Source organism: Phaenicophaeus curvirostris, chromosome 7 (assembly GCF_032191515.1).
Source record: "Phaenicophaeus curvirostris isolate KB17595 chromosome 7, BPBGC_Pcur_1.0, whole genome shotgun sequence".
NCBI lineage: Eukaryota > Metazoa > Chordata > Aves > Cuculiformes > Cuculidae > Phaenicophaeus > Phaenicophaeus curvirostris.
Window position 1 is genome coordinate 17,034,009 of NC_091398.1, and position 20,970 is coordinate 17,054,978.

The window sequence follows — 20,970 nt, forward strand, 5'->3', positions numbered from 1 at the left end:
ATTACATATTTTGCTTAATTGAGACCTTGATGTAGCAGCAGTTATAAAATTTTTCCTTAACATCCAGTGCCAGTCCCTAGCTCCTGAGGTATTAACAACACAGCTGTTTGTGATCTTGAGGGTATTCTAAACTGATGACCAATAGGAGTCCTAGTATTTGGTAATATAGATGTAATCAGTCCCTAGCTCCTGGAAATGTTCAGTCAAATTTAGAGTCATAGAATCATATAGTGATTTGGGGTGGAAGGGACCTTAAAGATCATGTAGTTCCAAGCCCCCGCCATAGGCAAGGATGCCTCCCACCAGATCAGGCTGCTCAAAGCCCCATCCAACCTGGTCTTGAGCACTTCCAGAGAGGGGCCATCCACAACTTCCCTGGGCAAACTGTTCCAGTGCCTCACCACTCCCATCATGAAGAAAATCTAGAATTAATATATTCAGTGCTTCACTTACCTCACATTTTTCACAGTGTTAAAGTGTTTTGTGAAGTGTGGTGACTTCAGTACCATTTCCTGGTGCATGCTTCTCTGAACTTCATCCTTCCCATGGGCTCATCAGATCTTTATGGAAGTGTTTGGGGACTGCAGCCTCTTTTCCCAGCAAGTGATGTTTCTAATGTAGTCTGCAAAGAACCTCCTCTCACAAAGAGGTCTCCAGGAGAGAATATTTTCCAAAGAAGTGCTAATATCTATCACTCAACAGAAAAACAAATAGTCATAACTGACAGTGTTTTGTTAAGGGGCAAAAGTGGTTTCTTGTAATGTGGCTATGGGATCATCAGGTGATAGGGGAAGACTTTTTGCAATTCAGATGCAATAGTGAACAGCACAGAGGATGTGCAGGTTTGGGAGAAGAACTACTTAGTAGCCCAGGTACAGCAGCAACTATGGAGCTGCCTTTTATTCATAAGCTGTAGCATGTTTATGAAGAATTCCCTAACCTGTGTTAAATCTAATTATTATAAGGGCTGAAATTTTGTTTCCTCTTGTTTATGTAAAAAAAAAAAAGTAAAGAAAAGAAAAAGCTTCAAGCAGACAGCGTTATTTTTTTATTTTTCTTCTGTACTGTATATTGCCCTAAAAACTTGTAAATTTATTATTGTTTGTCCTCCAGATGGATCCTGTGCAAAAAGCAGTCATAAACCATACATTTGGAGTGTCCATTCCCCCAAAGAAGAAACAAGTTATTTCTTGTAATGTCTGTCAGCTTCGCTTTAACTCTGATGTGAGTATTGGCTATTTTCATTCTTTTTTTTTTTTCTCCTTTCCTGGTACAGTAGGTATTATTACTATAAACTTCTTTTTCCAAAATGATCATTCCAGTTCTGCGTGCATTCTACTCAGCCTGCTGGGCTGATATTTCCTCCTGTCAGAGGTGTAAGCCTGTAGAGGTGCATTGCTCTTTGATTTTATTGAATGGGTCTGGTGCAATATCCAATGCCACATCTATTGTCGATGTCCCATTTGACAGTCAGTAACCTTCAGGAGGTACTGCAAAAAGGAAAATTAAAAAAAAAATAAAAATAGAGGAGCAGACAGAAAAGCTTCCCTGGGAGCTCTCCATTTCATATCTGCTCTTTTTCCACAAGAAATATTTTTTTCCTCTTGTTCCTACATCCTTGCTTATATATCTTCCAATTTCCTAATGGAGTCACTCTTACAGTAATTTTCATTTGTAATAAACATGAATATTTACTTCTAATTAACTTTTTGAATACGATAAGGTTCAAGGAATATGTTTTCTAAGGTGTAATTAAAAATGCACTATGAAAGAGTACATTGACTGAAACATTTAAAATATATATCTAATTAATGTTTTTCTTGAGTAGCTTTAAAGTTAAAGAAATTCAAGAAAACTATGTCTAAGAAAATTATGACCTTCAACACTTTAAAAATATGGGGTTTCTTACTAATATAATCACACTGATTAAAAAAAAATAAGAAAATTCTCAGACTTTTTGTGGATCTTAAATGTAAAAACAAATCTGTGAGTGATATGTTAATATTATACATTTTGCTGTTGAAATTTCTATCTTAAGAAATAGTTAACAAACACCTTTTCAAAGCCCTGGAGTACCTAGTGCTCCTTGAGGTTCCCTGTAAAGTACCCATACATGTTACTCTAATTTTCCCTACCTTTACCATTCTGCTTTGAAAAGTGTCTTGTAAAGTGGTTTTCCCAGTTTGGCTTTCTTGTCTAGGCTGGTAAGAATTTTGAAGCAGGGCTATCTTACCTTAAAATTGAGTTCTAAATCTGTTGTCTCTTGACTTATTAAACTTTCTTTGAAGCGGCAATGTCTACATAGTTGACTGATTTCAGAAGTTATTTAAAATTTAGTTTGCTTGTCTTTCCTCTTTAAGACTCTTTAGTTTTTAAGGTCAAAAAACTTTCTGCTCTGAAACTTGGTCTAGATACCTACTTTCACTGATTAAAACAATGAAAAAATATAGGTTTTAAAAATTTCTCTGGGCTCCATGGACCTGAATCTTGCTTCTGAGGTGGACCTTACTCCATCACCAGGGAGCCTGTTCCTGCTTTTTGCTTTCCTCCTGAGGCTGAGGTCCCAACAAAACAAGGAACTGAAATTATATCACTCTACATCTGCCAACCATGCAATTTTTCCTATGTATACTTACTCACAAAGTAGAACAAAAAGTACACATTGTATTCTGCTTTCAATAGTGGCATTGCAAAAGCATGGCAAATTATAGCCTTGTTTCCTCTTCTGGAGTGGGTGAATTCATATGGTATCGTACTCCTTTCTTCCTAAAAGTGATCAATATGCTCAGTTGTGGTTACTAGAAAATACCATCATCCTTTTGTAATGGGTGATTGTAAGAAAGGATGAAGCATCATGACTGTGCTGCTCTTAGTAATGAAATACAGTTCCTTAATTTGCACAGCAGTTTGTTTTACTAGGACATTCAAAAACAACCTCGAAATTTTATTTTAGAATGTGCCAAGATTCGAGTAGTATTATTAATACTAGAAAGTACTTAAATATAAATTTAAGTTTCACAAATATTTCATACAGGAGTGAACTACATCATACAGGAATATTTCTAGGATGTGTTTTCATAGTATAGCACTTTCTATTGTTAAAGCAATCCAGCCTTTCATCAAACTATTCAGCTTCTCCTGGTAAACTTATAAGATTTTAAATCTTTCCTCCAAGTTCAGTCTTTTGACCTCGAGAGTGTTTTGACCTCTAAGTGTTTGTTGAACTGTTGGGTTTTTGTTTTGGTTTGGGTTTTTTTCCTGAGACAATGAGAGATTATTTTATTCGGGAATTATTCTCACTACCAACCTCCCATAATCTGCATTGTCATAATTTCACTGAGATAGTGCTAATGGCCTTTCAACTAAGCTCCCTTGATGGAGTTCTCTTACACACATGCACACACTCATGTAGGCAAATATTTTCTTGTAGCAGTTATTCCTTGAAAAGATGATCCATGGTTTTTTCTTGGCTTCTTCAAAGATCCTTCATAGAAATAAAAATCTGGACTCTGTGCTTATGTTCTCCTTTTTGATCCCTTTATAATATGAAATTATGCTTAAGAAATGTAAAAGTCTTTTACAGTCCATCCTGAGTTTATGGACTGGTGAAAAGGGACTTAGGTATTTGTGAACCTTGTAACTTTTGAATCTTTCAGTGAATCAGTTCCATCACGTTACGTCCTAAGAATGCATTGAGACCCTTTCAGGTGGCATCAAACTGTGATAACCTGCATTAAAACCTTGTGCATAGCACATTGCAGAGCAGGATTTAGTACTGCCACTTCACAGTTGCAGTTTCTTCTAGCTCTAAAAGGATGATATGCTCTTTGTTGATTGACATTTTGTTCCTTTGAACTTCTGTTGAGCTAAATAAAACAAATGGAAGTGAAATGACAGAAGTAAGGTAGTAAGTATTTTTCTTACTTTTGTTGTCCTAAATTAATTTCAGTTGCGTGGTGTTTGAAGATTCTGACCTGATTCCAGTAGTGTTTTATCTATTGCATGAGTAACGTATGGACCAGTGGGTATTGGGCTGTGAGTAGAAAATTGGTTTCCTTGCCTGCAGTCTTTTCCTCACACTGTGGACACTCACTGTTCTGGATTAATAGACAAAAAAATTTCAAACTATTCAATTAATAGTTGTCAAATCTGTCACTAAATTAATACAGTAAATTGCAAAGGTTTCAGTTTTTTTCTGCTAGTGTGTCTGCAGGTTTAGCTTTGGCAAGAGTATTCTGGAATTAGATTCAGAGGCAGGGATCTGCAGCTATCTGCAGGAAGAAAAAGTCTGATATGAAGAATGGAAGGAAATCTTAAAATAGGTTGTCTCCAATGTGAGAATAAATATATCTAATGTTGAAGTGATGACCTCTGTATTTTGAAAAAGCTAGAATTATGCTGGTTTTCTTCTACCATATCATAATTTGAAGAGACTGATTCCTAACTGAATTCTTCAGGATCTCCTAGACTGCCATACTTTAAAAACAATTTCTAGAAGTACAACATGAAGAAAAGAATTGCATGCAACTCAAAATCTAGTTTTGTTTTAGCCTGATCTGTTTGTCCTCTTTCAAAAAAGAAATGACGGATTTTGATTTGTACTCAGAGGCATTCAACATTATCAAATCTTTTCTACAATTCATTAGCTGTAGTTTGGTCAATTTGGAAGTTGTATTTTTCTGATAATAAATTCTGCCATAAACAGTTTGAGCACTCCTTTCCAAGCTCTGACAACTCCAGGAGAAACTGTAATACAGAAGATATGATCCAAAGTCTTGAGAAACACAAAAATAACATGTCATCTGTGAAGTAACACCAAACTATAGCTGTAATGTTGAGGTCCTTGAGTGGGAATTTTATCTGTAGTAGTAGTAGCGACCTAACAAAAATGGTACTGAGGTTGCTCCAATAATATTTTTTGCGTGATCTATACTGTAGCTGGTACTTAGGCTGAGATTAGACACCTAGACCTAAATGTCTTGTCATTTGAGTATCTGTGATATCCACAACAGGCTCATAGACTGGCAGAGGAGCTGTTGCTGGAGGTCAGGCAGGACACCTGAACATCCTAAACTATACTGGATGCCTGTGTCTAGAACTGAATCCCCACTCATTAGATTTGCTTCTATTTTCATTTTCCTTTCTTTTCCTCTACTTTTTGTTGTTTTTTTTTTCTTTTCCTTAAGTGGGGCAGGGGGAGTAGAATTTAGTGAGGAGAAAAAACATTAAAAGAAAAAGGAGAAATTAATTGACCTCAACATTGTGATACCAGAAAACTGTAAAGTTAGTAGAGTTCTCAACAATACAAGGCAAAAGACTGGGGAGGGAATAGATAAAAGGACTTTTTCCTAAGCTGATTTTTAATGATGGTAGATACTAAAAGTCAACTGATGTTGAATTAAGTTGGAAATCTCATTTTGCACAGGATTCCATTATGAGGATTGATAGTTGATGTGATTGATTAGTCAGAATAGGGGTACTTATTCCAGCCTACATAATTTTTTTTTTTCTGTTATGAAGAGGAACATACTGTTATGGAAGACTGTTTAAAAAAACCCCAACATCCATTGATAGTTGAAGCTGGATTTGCTCTAGTATGTTAGAATAAATGTTTTTACATTTTTGTATCAACATTTCTGCTAACACGATTTAATCTTTTAATTTTACATGATGATGAAACATTGTGTTCCAACGCAGTGATGACTAGCGTGTCAGTAAATTCAAGCTGCGATCTTCTGTTATAATCCAGCTCAGAAAAAAAAGAGAAACACCTCAGTTAGGTTTACTACCACTAGAGATCATGCAGCAGATGACGAAGAATCCTTTCCATTAGACTGATTGTGATAGTGAGTCAGATTTTACCCTTGCTTAAAGGCCACCAGAGTGAAGGACATAACTATGTTCCACCATGAGTAAGCAAGGCATGTGGAGAAAGATCTAGCTTAGACTTTGAAAAAATATATTTTTTTGATCTTTAAGGATTTGGGGATTCCTTCCAAACCCATGATATATGCATGTAGATTATAGATAGGCTTTGCTAAATAAGATTTCATATTAATTACATAGGTCTGGTTTGTTGATATTGATTGTTTGTATTGCAGACATTCTAGAAGAAACAAAAAGCAGCTTGAGTGAGTTTGCTGAATCCTTATGATACCCACAAGAGGGTCCAGAAGTAACAGGGCAAGGGGGAAAATGGCTGTTTTCTATCCCACATAGGTCCCTTCTCTGCCTCCTCTTGGCTCATTCTTTCTCATTCCTTCCGGCCACCAGATGAATCTGCAGCATCTCCTGCAGCTGCTGTGTGGCAATAGGAACCTCCAGCAACTGTGGATCTTTGGCCAGACTGTCCCAGAAGCGTATCTTATATTCTGTTGTAGCATCTAACACTGTAGCTTGCAGCCATAAGAGTTAAGTGAGTTGCAGTTGCAAGGATGTCTGCTTGGCATCTTCAGAACTGCATTTTTACTAGCAGTGCACATGGGGGTTTGCTTTTTTATTTGGTGGTGGGTTTTTTGGAAAACAGTCTGTCATATGTTGATCACATCTGAAAGAAGTATCTGTTTCCCTCTGCACATTGTTTCTTGTAGAATGGTGTTTGTCTGTGATACAGCCTGGCAGGTACCATCTTGTTGATAGGATATAATTTGGTTGAAATAACTTGTGTTTGCACAGTGTGTTGCTCTGTGAGTAATGACTAAGTTGGTAGTACTTTTTGGCGTCACCTGCAAAGACTTGTAAATCACGTATGAACACCTCATAGGCAGATTAAAAAAAGCAGGTGTAACAGTTGAGCATTAAAAGATCATGAAGGTTATGTTATTGTGAATGCACTTATAGTTAATAAAAATGATGTGATGATAGTTATCTCCTTTTTAAAATGCCAGAAGACAAATTTTAGAAGTTTAGCCAAGTATTGCCAAATGTTAACTTTGCAAAATTGAATGAATCACTCATGCTGTCAAAAAGATAATATACAGAATAATCAATAGTATCAAACAAAAATCTACACAACTGTCATCATCTTTTGTCAAATGTTTTACATTTTCCCTATAAATAAGACTCTTTATATTGATTCCTTGAGTTTGGAGGGTAGTGAAGCAGATAGGAGGTAATTAAAAGCATAAATCTTGGGAATTTGTGAAGGTAGTTTACTGTTTTATAGACAGAACTGAAAGAATGATGAAAGCTGTTAGACCCAACATGACAGAAATATTGCACGATTATAGAGTACAGAGTTATAACATGCTGAAAATTTTATTCAAATAGCAGCTATTTAACAAAGCTTTTAACTAAGTTTGCTTAGATATTTAAAACATTAGATTATTTAAAACATTATTTAAAACATGTCTTATGACTTGGCTAATCTTCACGGCTTTTTAAATTTTCTATGACCTTTTCAATAGTAATCTACCTTACTATTTGGAGCAATTAGGTTTTAGAAATCCAATGAGAACAGAGTGGAAAAAATAATGAATGCATAGCTTTGGTGTAATAAATGTATGAACTCTTCACTTTTGCAGATTTATTCAATTACATCTATTATTAATATCAAATGAGATAAAACTGAATTTTTCAACGCCACTTCCTAATTTATCGCTTCATATAGTTTTTATTAAAGCTATGAGTCTATTGAAATTGTTCTTAGTTCATCACATAAATATGCACACTTTTACAATAAGATTCTAACAGGTAAACTGTGTGATCAAACATTTGGTACTCCTCTTACTATTTTAAGGCTAAAAAAACTGAAAAGAAAATCTTGATCTCACACACATACATACTGAACCATTAGACTTAGTCAAACCTTGCATCAGGTTGTTGTTTAAGGGATCTAGTGGGTTAATATCTCATCTCTTTATGTAGTAATAAATTCAGTTAATTAGTCATTCACACACCAAAGAGATTCTAAAACTCAGTCACTTGTGAACTGTCAAAATGAATACTGCTGATTACAAATACACCGTCAGTCATTGCTCCTGATGGGGATAATTTTCTGTATCTCTCTACTGCAGTCTTATCTGAATTGCAAAGGTTTCTTAAAGGTAATACCACTATCAATGAATCTGTATGATCTGTATATTCCATGGTTACCTACGTCTTTCTCTATATACATTTCTATACATGCACACTCATGTAAGTTTATGCAATGTAAAGCTGCTGAGGCTATTTTAAGCACTATAATGTGCTAATAGTATTCACATTTATTTTAGAAAGCATGTTTACATGTAGAAGATGAAGGTTGCATTGTTCATGTTTTATTAGATGCATTCTAGTATATAAGGCTAACAAATTGTATGTAGTCTTAAAGTTGAACATCCCGATGCTTAGATTTCAAACTTAATAATTTGGAGTTGAAAGTAGCAATTAACTTTTAAGTAAGATGTAACATTTGGACCTTTTACGTGTCTCAATGAAATATATTTTTGCCCTTTCTTACAACCAAGTCATTAATCCTTATAGCAGAGGAGACTTTCTTAATCAAAAAAATCGTAAGGTTTAACTGGTTGGGTTTTTTTTAATAACTACTTAGAGACTGTGAATGGAACTAAAAATCTAGATTGCTCTAAGAGAAGATGGATGTCTTCTCACCATTTTAAGGTGTAGAAATTTGAAAAACAGTAGGAGAAAATTGCATATTTATTTGTCTGTCAATGTTATTCTTAACTATTTCCAACTGAATTCAAAATAAAGCTTTTCATTAAGCCATGCTTTTCTAAAGATTTAGACATATGTTTAGTGTCTTAAAATATGCATCCTGTTGATAAAAAAATAATGCCAGGCAAATGCATAAACACTTCTGTGGAATGTGGCCTGTCAGTACAAAGGCATTTTTTGCATTCTCTTGTTTAATGTCACATCTCTGCATAAAGCTTTTAATTTTCATTAAATCTTACTAGCTAGTACCTGACTTTCTATTTTTCTAATAAGTAGAGGGATTCCTTTTTACAATGTAATGGTAAATTGTCCTTCTTTTAAAGTTGTCACTATTAAACCTTGCATGTGTAGAACTTCCTTTGGATTGCCAGAGCAAATGAAAGTATATGTTCAGCTTCTTGTCTTAAATAAAAATGAAAAATTTATATGTCATGGCTTATTTCAAAGATATGTTTAGTATTTCAGTAGTGTAAGTTATAAAGCTCATAACCTGAACTGTATTACTGTATTTGTCAGAAACAAGTTTTAAATTGGACTTGGAGCAAAAATGTTTGCCTTTAATGTGGTACTTGTGCAAATAATTTATAAAACAAGGGTTAGTAATGATCAGGACATTAATAATCAGAATAATTGTTTGTAGTAATAATCAGAACTTGCATTCCGATCTCGGATTCCTACAGCCATCCTTTTTTCTTTTGTTTACTGTGACTACAGAAAATTCCAATGCTTTTGGTAACACAGAGCATGATTCAGTGTTGATATTGCATTTCAGTTACCAAAAGGCAACCATATCGAAGTATTTATCCCACAGTGGATAATAAGCAAACTCTGAACTTCAGGTGCATGGAAGGAGTTAGGTAACAGTGCTTATGTGGCTGGGAAACATTGCTTCGGTGCCTCAAAGAATGTTCCTCTAACTTCGTGTTTGAATAGAATATTTGCGTTTCTGCTCACAGAATAGGTGATTTGAAGGAGCCTGAAAACCAAAAGTTTAACAAAATCCAGCTACTGAATGTTGAAACTAGACAAATGCAGTGTAGTAACAAATGGTATGTGCTTAACTGACAAAGTGAAGCTCTTACCAAAGGCAGATTTTCCATCCCTAGCTACTTTAAAATCAAAGCTTGACACTTTTTTTTCGCCAAGGAACTCTTCAAACAGTTTTGGAAGTGGCTGATGTTTTCAGAAGCCCTACTTATATGGTTGTAGCAATACCTCTTGGATTTATAATGTACAACTATGAATTTGATAATAAAAAGGTAGTAATATTTACAAAACTCAGATCAAAAGTAAGTCCATTCACTGTTTCCATGAGGTTTTGCTTGTGTTTATGGAAATCTTAATTTTAATTCTGCCTGGACTTGTTTGTTCTCAGCAGGTCTCATGTACACTATATGAGGATTGAATGAAGGGAATCAAGGACTGTAGTAGGTTACTACTGATACTGCAGGCATTATTATTGCAAATATTAGCAAAAAAGTTTATTATTATTTAATTGACTTGCTAAGTCTTTCTATTAAGTGCACTTCTGTCTCTTATGTTATAGCTTTGGCCTCAGGCAGCATATGATCCTATCAACAGCACATATGTGTGCAGAGCAGAGATCAAATATTTAAAGGGAGATCATAAACTTGAGAATGCTTGAGTGGAAAATCTTGTAATTGCTGTTATTTAAAGTTATAAGTATGGGAATGGAAAGTGTATATATATACACCTCAATTTTTAGCTTCACTTTTTGTACACTGCAATGTATGAATAGTTTATTTAATTTTGTTGGTAGTAAACATACCTTCTAGTGTTACCGTGTAACAACAGCAAAGTTTAAGGGAAATGGAAAAGGGTGGAGAGAGACAGAGTGAGATTCCTATGCCTGCACAAGGCCCATCAGCATAACGGGGTGCAAACAGATATGTGCTCCTTTACCCACATTGAGAACATAAGTCCAACCCAAAAGTTGACAAGTGTCCCTTTAAGTAGTGCATGTAGTAGTGGAATAGCTCTTTAGTTAATCCTTAAACTATGTTTGTACACGTGTTAATATTTCAAAGATATTAAAATAAAAAATATTTCAATAGCAATTGATGAGTAGACTCTTTATTGTTTCTTTAATAAAGTTTTTTTTTTTAAATTTCAAAGGAATCCAAAGTAAAACTTACGTAGAAGCCTTTCTTACTGAATGCGTCCTTGCTGAAATCTCATATAAAAGATGTCACATGCACTATCCTTCACGGTGGAAAGCACTGTGTTTCACAGGGTGTATAATCACTTAAGAAGCTCCAGCGTGTATGAACTTCACTCCTCTATCTGAATGGCAGTTCTCCATCAGTTTTTACAGTGTATATAATTTTTGTGAGGACTCCAACACCCTATCTATTCTCTTGTCTGGTCCAGCTGTTTCTACTCTTCACTTACATTCTACAATACAATAGAACTGTTATTCCATGCTGTCCCAAGCTGACTGTATTGTAATGCTTATTTCTGCTACTCTTAAAACAGTTTTTCTCGTTATGGCACCAGTCTTTATGGAGTTCAAACATCTTAGATATTGTAGTAGCTTTTTATAAAAAGCATGTGACTTGTTTCATGCCTCACTTCATTTAACATAGAGAACTAAATAAAATAGTCCTGATAATGAAAGAGAAAGAAGGTGGTTTTGCATGAACGTAGTAAAAGTTTTCTTGCACTGATGTTTTTATATGCCAGGTGCCAAGGTGTTGTCACCTGGTTACACAAAGCATGCTTTCTCTGACTGTTTTACTTTGAAATAAGCTACATTATTAACTTTTTTAGTTAATATGCAGCTTTCAATAGAGGCACCTAGTAGTATATCTGAAATAATTTTTTAATATTATGTTTGGAAATACTAATTATGCAAAGCTATTGCTGAACAGTATAATGTTATGAAAATACTGTGTTTTATATGAAGTTATGTATTCTTACTCATTTTTGGTAAATTAATTTCTTAAGAAGTCAAGAAAAGTGTTTAAATTTATTAGCTGAAATTTCCAGGCTTTGGAATTTTTATTAAGAGTATAGTTCCTTGGTATTGCACCTAACAAAGTGGCCTCATTTGTTAAAGCAACTGGTTATGTAGAGTTAAGAACAATAATGGGGACTCTAAATCACTGACAAAATGGGCATTTATTCATATGCCTCGTTTTAGTTGTGCAACGTCAAAAACACTGACCTTGTCTCTGAAGATAGTTTTAAGACAAAGGCAAAGTGAACATTTCATCTCAGTATGTATTTCTACTGTTCTGTTTGGGCAGAACAAGAAAGTACATTATATATAAAGCACTTTATCCAGCAAACAAATGACAAAGGGTAATAAATGTAAGTTCCTCTCCTTCCTGTCCTTCAGAGTACAGTTTTCTTAGGCTTTGGAAGACAGTTTATAAAACTGTTTATTACTTATCCAAGACAGTCTATAAAACAATTGAAACTGATAAGTATTTAGTTTTCTGTATTTCACTTGGGTCTACTGAAGTTTACAGGTGTGACATTTCTTCATTTTAACCCTCTTTGCTTGATCTGATACTGAAGTAATAATGTTGTTAATGCCTGTTTCAGTTGCTATTATTGTAGTGATGAAAATACTATATGGCTCTTATATCAGATCAAACTGAAGGAAAAAGGGATTTTTTAATCAAGTTACAGCACAGTGCATCTTTCTAACTACAAGCAATAAAGAATAGAGAATAGTACATGAAAATTGAGTAACATCCTTCTCAGCTGAATGTGTTTACATTTGTATACTGCTTCAAATCTTTAAGCAACACAGAAGCAAAAAATTACATTAGGAATTACAGTTCTATGTATTCTCAAAGCCTCTTTTCCTGAGTTATTGGAAACACGTACATTTCATTAAAATCTTCTTGTTTGAATATATAAGAATTTACATCTAAGAAAAGTGTTAGTATAAAGCTACTAAAATTTTCTAGGTGAAATATTATGGTGCCTGCTATTGAAAGTGTCACTTTTCTGCCTTGTCATGTGTTGTGTTATATAGAAGTACAGAAAAAAGTGTGCCTGATTTGTTCTCCTTTGTAGAGCCAGGCCGAGGCCCACTACAAAGGAAGTAAACATGCCAAGAAGGTCAAAGCACTAGAGGCAACGAAAAACAAACCCAAAGTTGGTTCTTCCAAGGACAGCGCAAAGGCTAGCACAAGCTGCTCCACCACGCCAGTCACAGCCAACATCTCTGACAAATCAGGTCAATGAAAACTTTTTGTTCTCTACATTCTTTGTTTTCTCCTTTTTTTGGTGTTCATATTAGAGAATGTGGCTGCATGACAGTGATCCATGACTTGTCTTTTCTGAACTATTTACTGTGCTTTCTTGTACAGAACTGATTGGTTTTGTTATTATCAAAGTGCTTTTTCACATCTGTGAAACATCTGGTGCCCCTGAATTCTAAAGTCTATTTTTTTTAAACTTTTGAAATTTACTTTTGTACAGTATGGATGTTCTTACAGCAATAATAATGGATGGTTGTGAGTGGAGATGCAAACCTGAGATGTGTGTATGTAGCTGAAGCACAAGAAATCTTTGTAAGAAATTTATATTTTCTAAATAGGATAATATTGCTCAGACAGGAAAACACGCCTACAGAAATGTAGTGAAGCCTCATGACCTGGTTACTTGTGACTTCCACAGATCATTAGTGCTTAAACATCACTTTTTTTATTTTTTTTCTGTATTAGTAATTTGAGGAAGATCAGTAGCACTAATTGCAGTAGAGTTGCTTGATTCTCTGCTCTGTCAGTGTTGTGTTACTGAATGAAATAGGAGAACTTCCTGAACTCGCTGATGGTCTGAAATACTGTACTTGGTATCTAGGCGAGAGCAAGAATTGTGGGTTACTCAACTGTTGTATAAGAGACTGCTCCTGATGAATTTGCTTCTGCCTTGGTAGCCATTTATTATCTTCTTCCCCAGAGCTGAGCTTGACTCGGATGCCATAAGGTGAATGACACAGACATTTTTCTGACATACACACCAAAAAATAATATTTCGTATCAGTGGCTATTTCTCATCCTGATCTCTAAAGAGCAGCGTGAAAAGAGGCTTTGTCTGGGTCCTTAGCAATGACAGTGGACCACAAAATAGCTTACTGCTTCAGGTGTATGCTGGAAGAACTCAGACAACAGCTTAAGTAAGATATCAGTTAAAACTTTAGAGGACTTAACATGTTAAGAATGCATTCTGTAGTGTTGTATAATGCCCGCCCCTGGCTATGCTAGAGGCTAAAGGCCAAGTAAGAGAAGTTTAAGCATCTTTAACAAACCCCGTTACCTCTCCATAAGTCTGAATCTGTCTTATGTTTTCTTTCACAGACTATGAGATCTGTCCCTGACTTAATTTTCTTCTTTTCTCTGCAATGTACCTAAAACAATTCACACCTCTGCATTGTTTTTGATAAAATAGTCTAACCATTGACAAGGGAAACCTGCTCTTGATATTTTTATGTTACCCTGTTTTGACAATGTGTGGTTTTATGTTACTAATTGCTTCATATGTATTAGAGGGATTACCTATCTCTGTCTGTTGGATTATACCACTTTAAGTGTTTCTACATTAAAAATAAACCTCGGTGGCAATTTTAGGTAAATGCTTTCTTTCTGTGAGGAGAAGAGTGGGGTTCTCTGTGAAGGGGAGGCTTCTCAGGGCATGCTACTGCTTTATAAGAGATTACAGATGGGATGTTTGGGAAGACAAAAACCTGAATCTGGAGTGGCAAATTCTGCATAATGCAAGGAATGCTGATCTCACAGAGGTGGGGAACAACTTGGAGACTGGAGTTTTTACCGGGTGGTAGACTTAAAACCAGACTATATTTTTGTTCAGCTACACTTTCCCTTACGGAGTGTATCGTTCATCTGTTCTTTAATATGTGTTCAGCTATTTAACATAATGCTTATGGCAGCTAAAGCAATCACTATGTTGCTTCTGGGAATTGGTGATGGGGTGCAGGGATTGCCGAAGAGCAGGTGAACTGATACAATTTTTTCTGAATATTTTCACACAGCTTTAGTTCTCTGAGATATGGATTATTACTATATATTAACTGTATGCTTTATTTTTCTTTAAAAGATTTTTAATATCAGAAGTTCCAGAGTGTGTATTTGTGGTGTTGATTTTTTATCATTGTTTCCCAAGGGAATGAGACTTACAGTCACATCATCTATCCTTATCTCTCTTATTCTCTGGCTCTGTCTTCATAACTTTGACTGCATATTTTGAAAGAAATTCATGAGATGATGAGTTCTTAATGAAGCGCCTATAAGTTTGATGAAAGTTGGCACCTGGATAGAAGAGAAATTCTAATTTTTATGGTCTGTCCTGAGAGATGCTGCTGTGTGATCTCTGGTTTGCTTGGCCTGCTGACTGGTCAAGCACTATGTTTGTCTTCAGAGTGGGGAATTTGGGAGTATGTAGGTCTGAAAAAATTGCTTTAGAAAACATAAGGTAGGGGCTAAATAGAGTCAAGGAAGGAAATTAAATTCCACCACTTGTGGAGCTTTTGTAAACTATTGTGCTTCGGAGAACTGTTAAGTTCCTGAGAAATGTTTATCAAATAAGTCATTTCTGGGGTCCTTTTCTTGAGTATGGAAGAGAAGAATGAGAAGCTAGACAGAGAAGACAGTTTTAACTTTCTTGTTCCTTTTTTATCCCCTGTACTTCCACTGGTATTAGTGCAGAATGAGTAAGTAGTATTAAATTAAAATGATAAATGGAATTTATTATTCTCTTATGTAGGTCTGCTAATAAATAAAAGGACTCAACAGGCATGACTATCAGCCTTTTTGGTGCGCTGTCATTTTGAGTGACATAATGATGAAAGATCTGGAGCTCAACAGACTAAACAGTTGCTATCTAGTAGCTAAAATATCAAGTTAATTTTTCTACAGATTCATATCTTCTGTGTGTCAGACATAGCATGAGATCCAAACCACTTATTTGTCAGAAGTCACTATGGTGGTAGTAACAGAAATATAATTTCAGTTAGTTCAGCTTATGTGATGAATCTATCAAATGAAAAACCCCAAATCATCCAGTCCTTATTTTTCAAAACTTCTGAGGTAGTTATCTCTTTACCACTGTTCCTTTCAACTTAAAAAGTGAGGCTGCTGGCAGAGCTACAGAAGTTAAATTAATGTTTAAGGTCTTTTGGAAAGTTTCCAGAATAGCATGGACTCCTGCAGATAAAAGTGGCCTCAGCGGAATGGAAAGGAGTGACTCTGGAACTCAGTCTGAGTATGATGATGCCCAGGTTTTGAGAGAGTTTTCTTCCCTGCTGATGTGAATAATACATTATGACTCGGAAACTACTTTTGTAAATTGATCACCAGCAAATATAATGATAAAACCATAGTACCGTAATGCTGAGTTGGCTGCAACCTCAGGTAAATGGATATTGATGGATTAGATTGCAGAAGTTTTGCATCCTAACGTGATTAGACTGCTATGCGATCTAATTTTTAAGCACACAACTACTTACCATTTAGAAAATACTTGTTTATTGGTACTTGCCACCATCCTATCACGTTCACTATTTCTGCAGACAGGAATAAAATGCCACAGATGATGTCTGACAAGATTCTTATTCCTGCACTTCTTATGGGATCATGGCTGCTTGTCCTAATGTATATTTGCAGATTGGAGGTGTCCGTAGGAGACTCTTTCATAACCTGTCTCCCACACAGTTTCTCTAACCACCCAGGAAAATTCTGCTAACAACTATAGAACAGTTTAATAAACTAGAAAATCACTGATGTGACACTGCAAGCTTTTTTTTATAGCGACTTTGAGACATGGTTACAGAACAGCAATGTTAACAGCACTGAGAGCTGCTCTTTCATGTGGGGCAAAGATTCACTTTCCTCCCTCTGAAAGCCCAGGATTTTCAGGATGGCTACATATAGGAATATATATGGCATTACTTTAGAAAAGGTCAGGGGTAGCAACAAGTACATAACACAGTTTAGAATATTTAGAGTGTGTATTAAATATAGTTCTCAGAATGCAATAGAAGATGGTGTCTGTGATCCCAGTTTGGCATAGTCTAGATGCTTGCTGTGATGAGTCCTTTAGGAATGAATGTGATAGTAACTGGATTGCAATGTCACTGGTTACTTAGCAAGCACAGGGGAATTCTTTGATCATGCTTCCAAATCAAAATAAATAGTTCAAAATGAAGCAGACAAATGATGCGGCATCACGTTTTTTTTTGCATTTTGCTTTGATATAAAAATGAGGAAGTAAATGCAACTGTTTTAAACTACTCAGAATAGTTAAAACCAGATTTCAGGTTATAAAAGTAAGGTCATTTTTTTTTTCTGTCTTTGATCCATCTAGTGTATGCTCCACTTCCCTTGTGTCAGTGAGAGCTGTTTGTGAAATCATAGGCATGGGCATTTGAAATTCAGTCCTTGTTCAGATAAGAGCAGATGGCTCTACTTGAGACTTAGTACATACAGGTAAATCCTTCGGATGTTCTGTGAAAGCTCCTTTTTGCTCAGCTGGTACAAGGGTGGGCAACATTATACACCTAAATAGGCCAAATTCTGGAACCTGTTTCAAATCCTGATCCCTCTTACTACTGCTTTGCTCTGTAGCCAGGGCAGCTTAACAAGCAGTTCACAGGTTCATGACAATGATATTTGAGCAGTCCTATGCTGATCGGCTGTATAGGAAAGGACGCAGGAAAGGGATGAAACTGGAAAGTTGTTTGCCAGCTTCTCCATGCTAAGTGAGCCCTGTTAGAGTTATCCTAGTCATTATGCTGTATAACTAAAACCAGCTTTAGGCTGTTCTGAGGAACATCACCATGCTGGAGTGTGGTACTGTCTGACACTGAATGGGCTAGCTCACATTTTGAAAACAACCTAGGCATATGGACCTAATGAATGTCACATGATGACATATAGACGTATGGTAATTATTTTTGTTCATTATGAGCTTTCTGTGGGTGCTTTGACAACAAAACAGAGTCCTTTTTCATTTTATTCTCAAACTAGTGTGCAACACATTGGATCACATTTACTCAGGAAGATTATCATGGGTTGCATTTCTCTGGTGTCCCAATTACCAGTGCTGTTTATTCTTTTACTATCGATGAGCTGTAGTGTCCCAAGGAAGGGCTTAGCTCATATTTCATAGGTCCCCCATCAGGACACTCCCTTAGTCATGTTACTCTCATTATTTATTTTAAAAATCTTCCTGCCAATGCCTTGAGTCCACATGCACATCCATATTTGGAGTAATCCTAAAAATTACACCAGTTCTCTTAACAAAATCCCTTTTCACCTTAACATCTACTTCCATTTATCACCTTGTTTTCCACTCATTTTAAAGGAATGGCTTGTTTATGTAGCTCCAATAAACTTCTTTTAGATAATCCTTGTGAAATAGCTAGGAGATAGAGACACTTAGCCTCCGCAGCTGAACTGTGGTATATCTGTTCTGGAGAACTCTAGATTATCTGTCAAACAGACATCATTATAAGGACCTCAGAGTTTAAGGTGTTTTTATGGCATTTATTTTTCAGTCTTTTAGTTCTTTGTAATGTACCCAATTATACCTAGACCTCAAAATATGTTGTGACAAAGCTGAATTTGGAGCATGGGGGAGGGAGATAGAGAAGCTGTAGGAGAGGAACATGACAAGAGTGTGTTTGTCTTTCTGTCCCTCAACATCAATAAGCCACGTTTAGAAGTTCTGTCTTACGCCCCTCAAAGATACTTGTCCTTATGTCTAGCCTCTGTCAAAAGCTGCTGATAAGCCTCACCAGTTCTTCACATTTATGCTTACGTAAAGAATTCTGCTGAAGTTACATGCTAGGAAATAAACGTGCACCTGTGTTTTGTGTATTCAGATAGTGCCTTTTAAGCACATGGATATTTCTGTTAGGTAAAGGCATTATGATCAATTAAGTTATAAATTCAATCAGATTCAGACACCAAGGAGAGTAATTTCAAGGACATTTTTTTCATTAACCCCCCTGAGGATGGTAAGTTTTGTTCTGTTGTCATTCAGTGTTTCACAGCCATCTGAAGATTACTAGCCATCTGTAGAAACTATCCCCAGGACAGAACTGAGGGCACGGTGTAGAATTTGCTGCTTGACCACAGTGCTTTTATACTTGACAATATAAACCAGATTTAATAAATCCTCACAAATTCCTCACAGATACACTGTTGCAAGAACCATATGTTTATTTACAGGATTATATTATCAGTATTGATATGAAAAACACAATATCAGTGGCACTTTTAACACCTATATTTGATTTGGTAGTAAACAGCTTTTGCGTGTTTTCCGGTGGGTTATTTCAGCAGCTGTTTCAGGAAGTTACTGTTTGCTTTATGCTCTTAGTGTGAAAGGTTAGCCAAAGGGATAGTTAGCAAATTAAAATCTGTTAACAGGAAACCATTACAATAGTTTGGATCTTTAAACATTTTCTCCCCAGTCTCTCTTACTCTACGTACTTTTCAAAAGTGGATATTCAAGCCTCATCTTTCCATATGTGTTTTACAACCTGAATTGAAAAGCAGTCATTGGTCGCCTTTTGGTGTTGATAAACTCTTGGGAGCTCCTGGAAGTCTTCAGATGTTTCTTTAGTCTGTCTATAATATGTGCTGACTGGCACATGTCAGGTACTGAAAAACTGATTGTAGGTGCTATTAACTGAAAAATAGGCTCTGTGGCTGCCACAATTACATTGATGAGCTATTGCAATTCCTGTTCAGATTTAAAAAGGGCAATCTTTTCTTTCTCCAGTTATTATATTAATCAGAAATACATGCAAGCAGGATGTTGTTTTGAAGAAATAATAAGTTTTTTCTCCTGTGGCAATTTAAGCAGGAACTCTGCATCAAAAATATACTGTAGGATGAAATAAGCCTCTTTGGGTGCTCTGCTCTGTGCTTCATCATTCATGTGTCCTGTATTATTAAAACTGTGTACACTATGGCTTCTACATATTCCATTTCTAAAAACTGGAATTTCATTGCATATTTTTTCATTAGCATCCTTAAAATTACACAAATATTTTCTTACATTGGAGAGGTAAAAATAGGCATTAGGCCAAGCAAGAATGACTCTACTAATGCTGCAGGACAGTGGGAGCAGAGCCAAGGGTGCTCTCAGCTACTGTCTTTTTTTAGCTAGATGTATGTGGTCCTTTAGAGAATCCATTCATATACATTGAATCCTCACCAACTCTTTTATATTGTGAAATCAGGCATCTATTTTTCTTGTTTGTTCTGCTAATTATGTGCCTTTTGAATATCCAAAGATGTTTTTTGATAGTTTGATGGTAATGGAATGATTATATGATGAATAAGAACTAACTAAAATTACTAGCAAATGACTGTATTTATATTTCCCTAGAGGATATTATACCAGAGAGGTGGCACTACAAGAACTGTTACTTGTCATATTCTTTACTGATCATTGTCTTTACAACATACTATTACAAGAGTTCTTGAGTCTTCAGGTAAGGAAATGGAGAAGGGGAGAAAGTGGGACTAAAAAGAAATAGTCAGCAAAAAGAGCGTTGAGACTGTGATACCAATTTCACTCATCTACCTTGTAATGTTCTATTAGGAAGAAGGTTGATACAGAAGTATCCTAAAAATTGAGGGTTATATAATGAGATTTTATGAAAATTGCAAATGAGAGGACTAAATTATCCCTTTGTATCACATTAAGATGGTTATTATTATCATAATAAATGACAGTATTATTTGCCCAAGAAAATAATAATTTGTGACCCAAGTTCTAAGTTTATTTTTAGATTACTAAGAAATTCAGATCAGTGGATGCTCTCTTTATGTATATAATTCTTCTCATTTCCATTACAAAATTTTTGGAACCAGTATTAAGCTGTAAATTTGTTGGCATTCCCCTGGCCACATGCTTTGTTGGTATTGCTAGCAGCTTAAATGTTTCACGTCCTCCTTTGAACTCATACAACAAAATCGTTCAAATATGCTTTTTTCTCCATCTTTAGTTTGACAATGCAATATAAAAAAGAATAAACAGTGAAAACCAAACCATTAACATGAGTATGTAGAACGAATTTTGCACTTTACAATGCTATATAGTTAAATAAAAGTTTAATACAAAATAAGCATCACAGTTTGCAACGACAAGAATGGCAATTGCTTTTGCACCAACCTAATAACAAACCAGGAAGAAGTAGCTTTATCTATACCTAATAATTTCATAAACTCACTAAAGAAATATATTCCTAAAGAAGTAAAGCCATTCTTTTGATGACAGAAATTTAGTTTCCTCACTTAATCA

The 20,970-nt window shown here is 35.5% G+C and overlaps 1 protein-coding gene across 6 annotated transcripts in view; it reads left to right on the forward strand.

The window, feature by feature from the left end:
• Window positions 1-20,970, forward strand: part of ZNF385B (zinc finger protein 385B) — a 151,101-nt gene that overhangs the window by 113,393 nt on the left and 16,738 nt on the right. For all 6 annotated transcript variants that reach the window (XM_069861051.1, XM_069861056.1, XM_069861053.1 and 3 more), the window contains 2 exons: window positions 1,114-1,224; window positions 12,709-12,871. In XM_069861051.1, coding sequence (XP_069717152.1) covers window positions 1,114-1,224; window positions 12,709-12,871 — 274 coding nt within the window. The remainder of the gene's footprint in view (window positions 1-1,113; window positions 1,225-12,708; window positions 12,872-20,970) is intronic.